At 37.2% G+C, this 14,601-nt stretch overlaps 1 protein-coding gene across 1 annotated transcript in view; it reads right to left on the bottom strand.

Moving 5' to 3' along the window:
• Positions 1 to 14,601, bottom strand: part of LOC109383869 (uncharacterized) — a 35,466-nt gene that overhangs the window by 19,319 nt on the left and 1,546 nt on the right. Inside the window, 2 exon segments of the mRNA XM_019644675.1 lie at positions 1,080 to 1,170; positions 5,450 to 5,514. Of these exon segments, the coding sequence (XP_019500220.1) occupies positions 1,080 to 1,170; positions 5,450 to 5,514 (156 nt within the window).

Here is a 14,601-nt window from a genome sequence, read left to right as displayed (position 1 = left end):
CCTCCCCCTGGAAGAGCGCAATGATGGTGCCAACTTGGGCCAGTGAAGCAACATCCTCCACAACTAGACTGAAGAACAAAATGACAGCAGCTTGTCTGTTCCCCTTCCCCCAATTCCTCAATAAAAATCTTTAAAAAAAAAAAAGTACACAAAAATATGCATGTTTGCAGAAGTCTTATTTGAAAAATCAAAGACTTAAAAAGAACCCTAAATATCCATCATATGAGAATGGTTTTCATTTGATATCTTGTGCAACTCCTAGAAGAATGAGATAGACCCATATATAGGGCATGGAATGATGAATAAAATACATTGCCAAATGAAAAAAAAAAGCAATTTTAGAATAGTAAAGATATTATATGACTTTATTTGTGATTTAAAAGAAGATATGCTGGCATGTGAATTTTAAAATGTCTGTTAAAATATATGAGAAAGCATTATTACGGTTACCACTGGGGAATGGGATTGAAGGGACTAAGGGAAAAGAAAGGAACTTTTTTAAAAAAACTTTATATCCTGTTTGTATTGCTTTTATAATTAAAACATTCACTTGCAGCCAGTCTGTTATTTCTTGGGTTCCTATGGCGTATAGATTATATAGGTGTAGTGATCATTTTTGACTCAGAATAACCATCATTTTAAAAATCCTCCAAGAGAGTTCTTTATGGCTGAATAAAGAGCTATGGTCGACCTTAACAGAGGTTCACAGAAGCAACCTCAGCTTTGTGGACATAAAACTCAACATCCATCTCATACAGAAAGCTGGGTAAAATTTCCTGTGATTACAAAAATCAATGTGTTGAGCCTTCAGACTGTTGATGAGGCCATCAGCAAGTTTAATAGCACTTTTAACTGCCCACAAATTTCCCCTTGATACTTACCTGCACATATCTTTTTAAGGAATCCATTTTAACTTGTATGTTGTGTCTTTGGCAAGATTTCCTATGCAATAGACTTACAAATCATGAGGAACTTTGTTTCATATCTTACAAGCCCAGGGAAAAGTGAAGCAGAAAAGGTGCTCCCATATTATGTAAGTCTCTTGTTGCTAAAGACGAGACTGCTCAGGGCAGACTTACACAAAGTAGTAGATTCTGATATTAGGCTTTCAGGTCCTGATAATTGGAGCCATTCAATCAGACTCTATGCCTGATCCTGGAGAAAGAAAACCTGAGACAAGAAGCAAGAAGATGAGAAAACATCAAGGCAAGAAAAAAGCAGTTAGTACATACAATTGGCCATAGACTAAAACATGGTCCTTTTGAAACAAGGCTTTAATCAGGAAAGCTCGAACACAGCAAAATTTCATTTGGGACATCAATTTTCAGGTCACCTACCTTTTCCAAGGCTTCCAGTTGCTAAGATGCTGATGTCTTTGGTTACTAATCTAACAAAGTTTTCCAGTGTCAAAAAGTTTTAGCAATTTTCCTTTCTGTCTGCAATGCAGAAAAAAAAAGTTGAGGTGTGTACAATATTAAGTTAAATGTCTTGTATGATTGCTTGTCTTTCTGTAATAGTAATGTAATACAGTTCCTTGGTAACAAGATGGTAGGTTTATATTAGAAGCTATAGACAGACATACCAAGCAAATAGGTCATTCATCTTGCTGTGATTATAACCAGGTTTAGCTTGTGGAAGTAATCCATGCCTGAAATTCTTAAACAATCTTAAGAGATCTTCAGAACCAAAGCATACTTTTGAGGTTAGTCCCAAAGCCTTTAAGAAAGTCCATTTACAACTAAATGCTAAAACATAATAACCATTAAAATAAGGAAAAGAGGGGTTAAAGGATCAGCAAGGGAGGAAGAAATAACAGAAATTAAGAGAAAAATAAAGCAATAATATAGCAATAATTGTACCTTTGCTTGCCTAGTGCACTTATTACCAAGCAATTCATCTTCAATTATAAAAATGAATGTAACTTTCTATGAAAAGTTTGCTTCCACAAATAAATAGGTTCTAAGCATGTTTGGTAATTTCGAATATATGTGTTGGTGTAACTTGGGGTTTTAAGGCACAAGCCTCCAGCATTTAGATCCAGGCATCAAGAAATAAATTATCTTGACAACAAACATGAAGTCTGAATGCACATGGGCCCCAATTATTGGAGTGATGTGCGTGACAGTGTATTTTTGAACTCAGTTCTGCAGATAACTTGCACTTAAATACCCAACCAAAGTCCACAGGGTTGTGATACCTCGGCAAATTCATAGAATATTTTCTCCTTTGAACCATTCATCAACTTTATTAGGTGCAGCTTCTACAATACAAGTCTATTTGCCCCAATGTCTTAGCCTCATAGGACCCTCTCATCAGAATACTGGTTAGATTCCCTAGTGTGAATCACTTACCCAGTTGCTTGCCTGATTATTCACATGTTTTTGAGATTCGTGAAATGTGGCAGACAAACAGGTTTATGCTGTGTGAAGCTTGGAGGGCAGCCAATGTCTGTCTGCCTATGCAGTATATTTACTCTCCTTCCTCACATCTCTCTCCCATACAGAGAAGCTGTATTTTAAGACGAAAATCAGTGTAGACTGCAATCCAGTAATGTCAACGCAGAAAACAGCGGGTGCTCCTCCACTCATTTGCGGTGATTCTGGCAGTGAAGAAAGTGAATCAATGATTCACCCAATGGACAAAGAAACATCACAGCGAATATTTGGAAAAGTCAAAGGCAGTAAAGGAACAGTCTCATCTCAAGGTGTGCTCTGATTTTTAGAAAGGAAAACCTCCCACAAGAAAATCAGGAATTTGGCCGAACAGCTCTGTTTGTACCTGCAGTAAGCCATGGCATGTGCCTTTTCTCCCTGCTTCTTCTGTGTTATTGCTTCTGTGTTGTACTTCTAAAATAAATATCAATAAATCATTGCAGTTAGAGACTCTAACATAGACAGAAATGTACTTGACTCCCTACAGTCATTACAATTGGAGGGGACTCTGATTAGGATGCTTTACTTAATTAAGTGATATCATCTAAAGAGAGTTCTTCCCGCCATTTTCTGTTTAACAGTCTTATAAAACACCAACAGAGGAAATTTATTCTGTTGTTTGCTTTCCTTATTGTAAATGGTTTCTTCTCATTCATAGTTTACAGAAGAAGATGTGTTAATGAAATGACTAATAAGCTGAGGACTGTGGTTCCCCTATACACAGAGCCTTGTTCCAATCAGCCCAAGTAACACCAGACTTAGGAACGTGCTCTCCCTCAGTCACAGGAATATATTTTAAAATTTGTTTTTATAAAATCTACAACCTAAAATTAAGATGATTCAAAGAAATTTTTTTCTCTGAGAAATTGTGCTTCATCTAGTTGATGTTTCAGCAGAGACCTCAAAGATCTGCTTCTTTGAAAAAATAGTAAAAAATATGGGCAAAGAATAAGCAATCCTTATGCATAAGATGTTATTTGTGAGGCACTTTAATTTTACTGAAAGAAGTCATTAAATTTGGATTGCCAATACAAATATGATTATATATGTTTTCTAAATAAAATGTTATTATGTTGCAACTGAACTCATCCATTTATTGTTTGTTTACCTAATGCTCAAATGCATGTTTTATTCATAGATGTCTGGGAGAAAAAATTTTTGCTTGATAATCACACCAAGCATATTTAACAAAAGCGATTTTCCTTTTATTAGTGAACAAGTTTAAGCAGAATGATTTCATTTTTTTTTCATTTAGTTAATTCAGGCTTGTAGAATCCTCAGTATACAGCTTTTGTTTCTCCCCCTGCTGCCTTTTATGCCTTTAATGTATGCATGCCTATCCACTGATGGGAAAATATCATTTCCTGCAACTCTTCTTTTTTACTTCTTAACTATTCCCTCAGTTGGTTTCTGGTTTTGGTTAGTTTTCAGTAGTTAGTTCTGTCAAATCATGTACAAGACAGACAAATTAAAGCGAAGGAAATAGTTCACTGCCCTGTTGAAGGTTTTAAACTCTCTTTCATTAGGGCAACGTTGAATTCTAAACAGATTTACTCATTCTTTTAAAAATAAATAATATATGTTTTTAAAGAAATTAAAAATTGACAGAAAAGAGTCAAGAAAATGAAGATTTATTAATATCTATGAAACTGTTTTCATTACCCAATGAAACATTTTAACAAAACATTTGCAAGTTTATCAAAATAACAGTTATATTAAATTTACTAACTTTGTTTCTATAAAAAAGCTACATAAATGTAAAGACTCTTTTAAATGAACTTAACCAGTTTACAAAAGATATTTTTAACCTTCAAACAATAGCAGTTAAAAGCATTTAATGATCTGAAATTTTAAAATACATTTGATTCAGAATATAAAAATGGATATTAATAAATCACTTGTAAAGGGATTTTTAATTACTTGCTAAACTATTAAAAGAACACTTTATAAATTGATAAGAACCTGAATTGTTTTAATTCCTGATCTGTATATCTTGGTCATTTTCTAAGCAAAATAACAATAGCAATAATAATCCATAATTGCTAAATTACTGTTGTATGACTCTAAGGTTTTTGTTTCTGTTCTTATTTTTAACTGCATAACACCACTACCTGTAAGCATTCTGAACATAAATTTTCTTAACTCCAAAGTTAAACCAGCTTTACCATAGCAAACCATCAAAAAATGGTAAAACAATATGCCCAGACATGTTACCCAAAGTGAACTCCAAAGATTGTCACAATTGCATTTATTTTTTTAAAAGATGCTCTGTATTAAAGAATATCCTTATATTAGTTTGAAAGTTCATTAGATATATGTCACTTTCTAATCTTCTAATCTAGGTAATTTTTACAACCAAAAGCTAGTTCGCCTACTTTCTGTTAAATAGACTTCTTCCTAGATTTTCTTTAATCTCTTCATTTAAAAAAAGGTGCTTTTGTCCTGAAACTAAACATATGACATTCCTGTCCCCTAAGAAAAATTTTAAAGAATTGAAAAACAGCAAGTAAATTCTGTTAGAGATTTTATTCCATTCTCCTGTATTTGTTTACTTTAAAAAAATCATATCACTTTTAAAAACAAAGATTGTGGCTTTTTTCTTAAGACTTTAAGATGAATGAGAATTTCATCTAATGAAGTACCACTGAAGTTAGAGTGGAGGCTGAATCACTATCTGGGAGAAAAATGTGAGTCCCATTTCGCCCAAACCAATTATTTTTATCAAATGACTTTTCTATCTAAATTGTTTATTTTAAGAAATAATGACGTTAGAGATAAGCAGAGTTCTTTTAATATGCATTTTTTAGAGCATTACTGTTCCAATGCCTATCAATCGCACTAAATGCAACAGAGCCAGTTTCAGGCTGTTATTAATTGAAACTGTTTTTTATTGGAGCAGTGAACATTCGTAACTAGTGTTCCAATCCTCACAGGAAAATATGTTTTTAAATTTTTGAACATAAATATCACTGCATAGTTAATAGGCTCTTTAGTCAGGAAAAATATTTCCATCCTACCATAGCCTTTTTCTGTATTTGTAAGATGAGTATTCTAAAGTATTTGTCATCGAAGCTATTCATCTCTGTAACAGGAGAAAAAGTAAATTTCCTAAAGAGAACCTAGCTAAGACATACCCTCCTGCAATGAAGTAGATCAAAGAAGAGTGCAAAGAAAAAAGTTTAGTGCTGGAGAGAAGGTAATTCTTTGAAACTATTAGTTTTTTCTTTTTACAGAAATATATAATGAGCACTCAAGAAAGAAAATATTTAGCAAAAAGCTTTTTTGGGAGAGGAAAAAAAATATCTTGTATGATGTAAAAGGAGAAAACATACAGACTAAAATGAAACAAACAAAAACAGTCAAACGTGGACTGTATTTGTTTTTTTCTAAAGCATGTTTCTTTTCGGCAAGCGATGACTGCAGTCTGAAGAGTAAATTACTCCCAACAAGGAGGTGTACTTTATAAATACAGGAGAACTGACCATAGACTCATTTGGAAGAGAAGTCTCTTATTTACAGCACCAGTTTCTGAGCTATTTTTGCCTCTAAAATGGGCACCTGCAAGACATTCACAAATTGGCTTTTATGGGGGAGGCGGGGACTTAGAAACTACTGTCAAGATGTATGTTTCTAATTCAAGTTAAATATTTTTAACAAACCAACTTTCGAATCTGTTTTGAAGCACCTCAGTGGCTGCGGGACCTCTACCTTTAATGTGAGAAGACAATGTAACAAAGAATCTGATACACACACACACACACACACACACACACACACACACACACACACACACCAAAAAAAGGAATGTGGGGGAGAAAAGGAAAACAAATGTTATTTACAATGAATAGACTACGAACTTCATGAAAAGATGACAAAAGCAATATTTTTGCCCTTGTAGAACAATTCCTGATAAATAATAAATCAAATTACAGTAAAACTTCTGAGTAGAACCAAGCATTGAATAATTTATAGAAACATAATAGCTTTAAGTATTATATATTCTTTTAAGACATATACGATACAGATGTTAATGTAGATAACTTAGTTCAGTATTCTGTTAATATGAAAATAGCTAAACTGTAGTACTTCATTATTAGTAATATACTAATTAATCATTCACAATATATGGTTCAACAGTCCAGGAAAAGCCCACTAATCATTCACAAGTACGATAACCATATATAAATCATATAATAACTCAAATACGTGCTGTAAATTTTATTTTCAAAATTTGATTTTTTTTCTCATGTTCAAACACATACAAAACTAAAATTTAAAAAATGTAATAAAGATTATCCCCCTAAAACACAAACGGAATAACATTTGGGGATTTCCATAATCTTATTTTCATAACAATGACCTAAAATAATTATTGGAAAGATCAATTGGAATGCATCATATTTTAACGACTCAAATATTTATTTCTACTCCTTTTTGCATCAAGACTGTGGGAAATCTGTATTATGAAGATCAGATGGTGCACTGATGTGAGAAATGTTGCAAAGCATCCTGTTGATCGGTTCTAATTAACTGCAATGCTCTTGTGTTCTCAGTTGAAGCCGGCACACACTGCACAATGCCTTTTATTTTGCTTTGAATGGATTTTTACTTAAAAACAGCTGATCTCAATATCCACAGCATTTTGGCTTTTTTATCTCTTAAATTTTTCCTGCAATATTTTCTTTTCAATTTTAAAAGATAAATTTGAAAATATGTCTAAAGCATAAAGTGTAATCAGTTAAATTAACAGCACTCGTGTGATCTTTCACATGTATTTTGCATGTTCTATAGTACGTGATTACATTCTCAAACCACATTTCAATTCCTCTTTAAAAGTTATACATCTGAGCCATGGTTTAAGCAGGAAATTCTGAAAAGCAATTTGGAGCGTGCAGCTAATTTTTTTTTTTTTTTGTAAGCAGACTACTAACTAGAACAGAGCTAAAACATGGGACCATTAGCAAGGATGGGAAGGATTTCAGAATTAAAAGTATTAAAGAAAATTCTTTGCACTCACCTTTCTCGAATGATTTAAGCTCAAGCAGCCCTGGCAGAGGGAAGTCATGAATTTTCATCAACTTCACACATGTCATACATTTAAAAACATTTTGATTTGCCCTGGGACCCCTGTATGTCTCTGAAGCACAGTTAACAGTGCTGTGCTGTTTTGTAGGTACAAACCCTATGAACTCCCAGAGCTCTAGAATATATATTACTCATGTAAACAGGCCCTTAAGGGGGGGGGGCATTAAATAACAGGAAGTTTCCAAGGAAATGAGGAATTGAAAATAAGGAGAGTATTATTAGAAGCAGTACACTTTCTATAATTTTAAGGACCACAATTTTATCCATATACTAGCTTTCTGAGAACATAGGATTGATTATCTGACCTGAGAAACAATCATTTTGGAAAGGAAAATCCATAATCTAAAATTAGAGTTAAATTCTTAATGTAGCCTAGGACATATTGAAAGTGATTAAATAGTTTCCTTTTTGTTCATTTGAGGATAAAATGTGACTCATGTGAGCAGAAAGCCCACAGTTTCAAAGCAGCTACCAATATCCTACTATTCCCAGGAGGAAGGCTAAGTGTGTTACGTGTAATGCAATAAAAACAGAATTTTGCCCTAAATAACAAATCCTGGGATTATCTTCCAAATATTTCAATTCCTCTTAAAATTGTGAAAAAGATATGAAGATGAGGTAAGAAGTAAACATTTAGGAGAGATTAATAGGTGCAAACAAAATCACAAATCACAGCACGATATAAATAAAATGGCATTATAAATAATTTACTGCGCCCCTCACTTTACAACTGAGGAAACTGAGACCCAAGGAGGTAAAGTACCTCCCCAAGGTCTTACAAAGACTGAGATGTAAAGCTGAGCTAAAGGCGGATCTCTTGACTCCTGGTAGCACTACTTCTATGACACTAGACAGCCTTTCAATGCAGTACCAGAAATGTCAGCTCTTGACCCTAAAAGGTATGTACAGGGCATACAAAATTAATCAGCGATCGTTACCCAGTGTGAATAGTTATTTTCCTTAGAAAGATGCCTCTGTGGAAAATTTCTTTATGCCTTCATTCTTGAAGTTTTGAGGGTTCGTATCTACTTAATGAAATAGTGCTCTTACTCCAAGCAGGCAGGTAAAAACCACCACCATATATAGTCTAATGGTCAGTACTTTGTCCCCACTTCCAATCCATTCTCCAGTCTGCTGACCGCATGGTCTTTCTAAAATGCACATCTGATTACGTCTGAATTTTTTCAATAGCTTTCCATCTCATACAAGATAAATCTATACTTCTCAGTCTGGCATTCAGGGTCTTCAGAACATTTCACCTGTATCACCCCTTCAGTTTACTCCCAACACGGTCCTCACACTTCCTGCCCCAGCCCTATAAACTAGGTATAATTCGCTGAACATGATAATGCTTTACGTTGCCTCTGGGCCTTTGCACATGCTGTTTGCTCTACATGGAATGCCTGATAACACTCTGCTCCTCTGTCAAGAGTGAGCTCAAGCGTTACCTTTTCTCCTCCTGCCAAATATAGATTCTTCTTCCCCTGGGATCCAATTGCATTTTGCACAGACCTCACATTACTCTACTCATTGCATTGAACTGTACTGTCTACAGGCCTGTCCCCTCAAACACATTGTCTTTGAGGTTGGAGACATATCTTTGCTTCCATGCCTAGTACTTCACCCGGTGTAAGTACTCAGTGAATGTTTGCTGAGTAAATAAATCAATAAATAGACCATCATATTTTTTTCTTATCACAAAATCTTTATGTCTTAGGGTGATGTCCCCTAATTCTTCTGTATAATGTCTAAGTTGGATGTATGTTGACAACAGGATATTTGTATCAACTTCTGTTTTTGGTTCCTATTAACTATTTTCTCTAAGTACAATTTTATAATCACTCTCTCATTATAGGGAGTTGATTTTGGCATGAAGTTGGTGATTAAATATCAACTCCTATCTACATGTGAATGAAGAGAAGAATTCTTGCATAAATAGTGAGTCACCATTGTTCCAGGCATTGGTGAAGAACATTCTGTTTTAGAGCTCCATGTTTTATTAAGAACAGGAGTTGAAGGATTACCTGTAACCCACTATGAGTATAAATGCATATGTGGATATAAACAGAAAGTGATATCAGTATCTTCATGTCAAGTGAGTGCTTCAAAAAAGGATTTTTAGGGTTAAATAAATGGAATTTAGCTTATTTGGGAGTCTATTGCTGGTCAACTCCTAGTCTGCCCCACCTTTCAGAGCAAACGCTGCTGCCTACATGCAAATGTCTTCTAGGGAGCCTGCTCAGCTGAAGCCAGAGACATCCTTGGTACATAACCACACACTGTCCATTGAAATGATACCCTCATACTCATTGAAAAAAGGCTTTACACCAAAACTGAAAAGAATTCACCACTATAGTCTTCTCTTAACATATACATAATCTTGAGCCAGTCCCCAAATCAGTGAAGAGAGGCTCCGGTAGCTGTTTGGGCCATTATAAGGCACAGGGCATCCTAACTCTGAAACTACTTTCCATCTTTAATTCCCCCTTGACTCCACTCTAGTGGTTCTAGTGTGCCCCAAAGCTGCAGCCTCTACTCAAATGTAAACGGTGCTTACTAAGGGAAAGAAGTTGGGAACCCTGTAATCATAGCCATTGTTTCCGCATAATGGATGGATTCCTCTTGGCCATCAGACCACCTTCCAAAGAGCAGCCCTATGTGGTGTTATCATTAACAATCAACACTGGTTTTTAAATTCTTTTTTTAGCTGAGCCATCCTGCCACCTGTTGGCAGCTCAGCAGCAGCTCAGCTCAGGCCAGGACTCGAACCGCTGTCGCTCAGAGCTCACACTCTTGAGCGAGCTCTTAACCAACTGAGCTACTCAGCCAGCCCTTTTAAATTATTTTAAAGTAAATGATACCACACTGGCCAATTCCCACCTCCACCCCCAAAAGAATGATTGGATTTGTGACCTTCTGGTCCCCTCACCACTTCAGAAGATGGTTATCCTTTAGAATTTTAAAGGTCTTGAATGGTGGGTGTGCCACAGAAAGTTTAAATCTGGAATGTAAAAGGAGATTAACTCTAAGGATTTTCCAAGTCATTAATTTTTAGGGTTCATTTCATGTTCCATCTAAGCTTTGGGGGGTTTTGTTTGTTTTAAACATTACAGCATTTCCTCAAACAGTTTTCATTTCAATAGGCAGGGAAATGTGAGAAAAAGATTTGTCTCTTGCTAGCTACATAGAATGGGACCTCTTTTCTGTTATTTTTAGTCAACTCACCTAGAATTTTAACACTTTTTTGTTCACATTAAAATAAGAAAAATGTTAATAATACTCCTTTATCTTTACATTTTTGCATGTCAGAAAAGGTTACAACAAGGGAAACAGTGGCAGTGTTAAATTCATTCACTCAGCAAGCTTACTGAACAACTATCATGTTCCATGCACCATATAAGGTACTAACAGCAGATATACAAAGTGGGGAAAATAAGAATATGGTTGTTTCCAGCTCTAGATTTTAAAATGTGAAATATGATTACTATCAATTCACAGGCTTGGAATTTCCTTCTGTCCACTTACTATCTGTTTTTTGGAAAAAAAACAAAAACAAAAAACTTCTCTGGCAGGAAATGTTAGTCAAGATAGAAAATGTTCATCTACATAAATTCTAACTTTATAACTTAATAAGCAAGAAAATATATAGCTATATCTCCAAATTGGGTGTGACAATTTGAAAGTTCTTTATAAACTTATAAAAAGACATAAGCTTTGGGTTTCTTGAATATCTGAAATGAATTCATTACACTAAAATGGCTCTTAGTATCAAGAGCAAGTAATGGGTTGCATTATAAGCTAATAAAATGGGGGGTTAGGCATATTTATACAAGGTATTTTTTATTCACTCTTATATTCTTTCTCATTCCTGCTTAAATGAACTTGGAAGATTGTTCACCATTCAGTATTGTTTCAATTATAAGGCACAAATCTGTCATCTGGTTTTAAATATTTTCCTCTTTTGGTAATGTAGATGAATAATGTCTATCTCCATTCTTTAAGAATATACTAATGTAATAATAGCATAATTTTCAAAAAATTAAATTAGTTTCTTTATATTTCACATCTAGAAAACTACTAGCATATTAGAAAATATAATATTCTTCTAAAAATACACTTTGCTAGCCTTCCTGAACACTCATACTTTGGTGAATTGTACTTTTCTGTTCAAAAAGTGCTACAAGACCTCTCACACAAGCAACTCCCTGGAGAAGACTTCATTGATGAAGTCTTTCTGCTTTTCATGGTACCTACTAATAAAAGTTAGGGCTTTAGCATCAATCATTATAGTTCATTCTACATCCCAAAGCCAGTTCCAATATAAGAGCATGAGGAAAGGGCCTATCCTGCCGACAAGGAGAACCCAGGATGTCTTGTTTTACCCTTATGATCCTTTCATTTTATATTCCTAGATTTTACATCCTCAAGGAAAGAATGCTAATGTTAGAGAGAGGTATATTTTGTTTTTACAATGTCCCTGAAAGCCAAATACCAGCTTGTGTTTCCATTTGAGGTAGGAAAAAAAAAACAGCTATTGTTATATAATTTCAACTTGACATTTCTCTGAAAGTTGAGTGCCTAAATCTTATCAAGTTAGCAATAATGTCTGTATTAACACAAATGTGAAAAGCTAGAAGTTTGTTCTAGTGACAAGAAATAATAATCCTCCAAATTTCACTAAAATGCTCTCGATATTTTTTCCCTACTACTGTCTGATGAGGGACACTTTTCCTGATGTTTGCTCCCTGTTAGTAATGAGAATCCTATGTCTATTTGTGGCAGTTTTCAAAACTGGGTCTATCAAGTAATGCACTTACAACTTGCTTTCCAAGGAAAGTGCTTGAGAGCTCCTATATTGAAGTCACCTCTTATCTTTCCCTCCCTGCCCTTCCCATGAGTGAATTCCCCCCAGAGTGATCTGTTACATATACGAGGTGGAGAATTTAGAAACGGGGCTGATTGGTGGACTTGCCTGCTGCCACTAAAGTTTTCCTGGTACCTTCTAGATGCTACTGCAGGATTACATGATCAATTCACTCCTCTCCTTGTCTCCTGGCAGCTAGATGGGAATATTGGAGAGCTGCCAGGAGGGTAGGTAGCCAACCTGCTTGCCCTTGATTGTGTCTGCCAGCCTTTTAATAACAGAAGTAGGGTCAAGTAAGTGAAATCATGAACTGAGGAGAGTATTCTGAGAATCCAAAGGCAGTTAATGTCCTTCCAAGCCTCAGATGGCTGGCAACCCTTGGCAGAGTAATCTATGATTTGTGGCACCTGACCCTTCCACTGCGACTGTTATCTGTGTATTCACTAGAAACATATTTACAGAATCTCTCCATTAGCAAAGATGCCTCGTGTGTGATTACCCAATTGTCATGGTCACACTAGGGTTTGATACAGTTCCTATTCACAAATGAAAAACTGCACTAAACTGCACACAGGGTTGATTTAAAGCCGGAATCCTCACTCAACAGATCAAGACTTTCCCTGGTAGACCTCAAAGAGAGTATCACAGCCTTGCTCCCCCTTCTTTCCTACCCCCCAAACCACCTCCCGCACCCATTCCTGGCAAGACAGAGCCTCCTTTATTCCTTGGAAGGCTTGAGAAACCTTAATAAAGTTAAGAATAATTAGCTATAAGAATTATCCAGAGATGGGTGTTTAAAATAGACTCCACCTCAGAAAACATCTGGAGAGCATCACTTGTTTAAATTAGCATGGCTACCATTTATATCGTATTTAGTGTCAGCAAAGTACTTTCTTCTCATTTAGAACGTTTTAGTTACAAAGGCAGAGTTAGGTTGTAGTCTGGCTTTCCTTCATTCTTACGGAATCAAATACAAAGAACATTAAATGTTTTTTTTTTCCTCTGAGACAAGTGACAATGAGAGCACTTGCTATTAAAAAGTTTACTGGGAAGTTTAAAAAGTGGCGTCTCCCTCCCCCCCTTCGTCACCCCCCCTACTCCCCTACCCCCTCCAAATAAATGGCATCGAGGTCCTCCGTGCCAGAGAATTCTTCCTGTTTACATACATCGCAAGTTAGTATTAACTGAGAAAGATAAATCAGTAACTTAGGGAACCCAACCAAACTCAGTAGGAGCAAATAAGTGGTCATGAATCAAAATAGAAAAAAAGAAATAACCCTGAGTCATTGCCATGTGTCTCCCAAATGTGATGTTCTGAAATAAGTGACAAAGTCGCAGCAGATAAATAAATGAAGGCGATAAACTCACCACAGGTCAAGAAATACTACTAAGGTAACCTGACTTGACAGTAAACGCAGGCGACCTTTGGGAACTGCATTGGGGTTAAATGCTGAGATCTTGACGACCTGGGAGACTGGCCATCCGCAGCCTGGCAGGCGGCGGCGCCCCAGGCCCGCACTCTGGGCCCCTGGGGCCTGGCAGGGAGGCTAGAGGCCGCCCCGGGCGCCCGGGGCCTGGAGGATCGCGGAGCCAGGCCGCCCGAGCCCCGATGCCCGCCAGGCGGGCACCCGCGCATTGGAGGACCTGGCGGAGGGGAGCCCGCCCTGCCCCCGCTTCCCTGTGCCGCCCGTGCGCGCTACAGACCCCAGGGCCAAAGCTAAGCCACGTCCAGGCCGCCGTGGGCCCCTGCGGGCAGCTCGGTGCCCCGCGCCGCGAGGGGCTGACCACGCCGCCTCCGCAGTCGCCATGCGGCGGGGCGGGCGCCAGACGCCTTAGAAGCGTCTGCTGCGCGGCGGGAAGGCAGACGCCTGGCCGGCGATCCCTGCCCGGAGCCCACGAGAGTCCAGCCCACCCGCGAGGGTGGGAGAGCTGAGCGTCGGAGCTGGACCTAAGCTCCTAGTCGAGGACCTGGGGGCGGCCGGAGCTTCAGCGCCCCTCGCAGCTGGGAATCATCTCCACGCGGTTCTTCCCGGGAGATGTGAATTCAACCCCTGAGAAGATGCTCCGGGCATGAGCGTGCAACAGGGGAAGAAAGAAGAGTTATTTCCATGGGGGAGGGGCGGGCGGGAGGAATAGGAGGAAACGTACAGAAAAAGAAATCCCATCGCCACCGAAACCGTTTCTAAGAAGTCCCGAGGTTTTCTTTTTTTTCTTCTTCTT

Source organism: Hipposideros armiger, unplaced genomic scaffold (genome assembly GCF_001890085.2).
Source record: "Hipposideros armiger isolate ML-2016 unplaced genomic scaffold, ASM189008v1 scaffold_90, whole genome shotgun sequence".
Lineage (NCBI taxonomy): Eukaryota > Metazoa > Chordata > Mammalia > Chiroptera > Hipposideridae > Hipposideros > Hipposideros armiger.
Note: the sequence above shows the minus strand (reverse complement) of the source record. Positions and strands in the feature narration are given on the sequence as shown.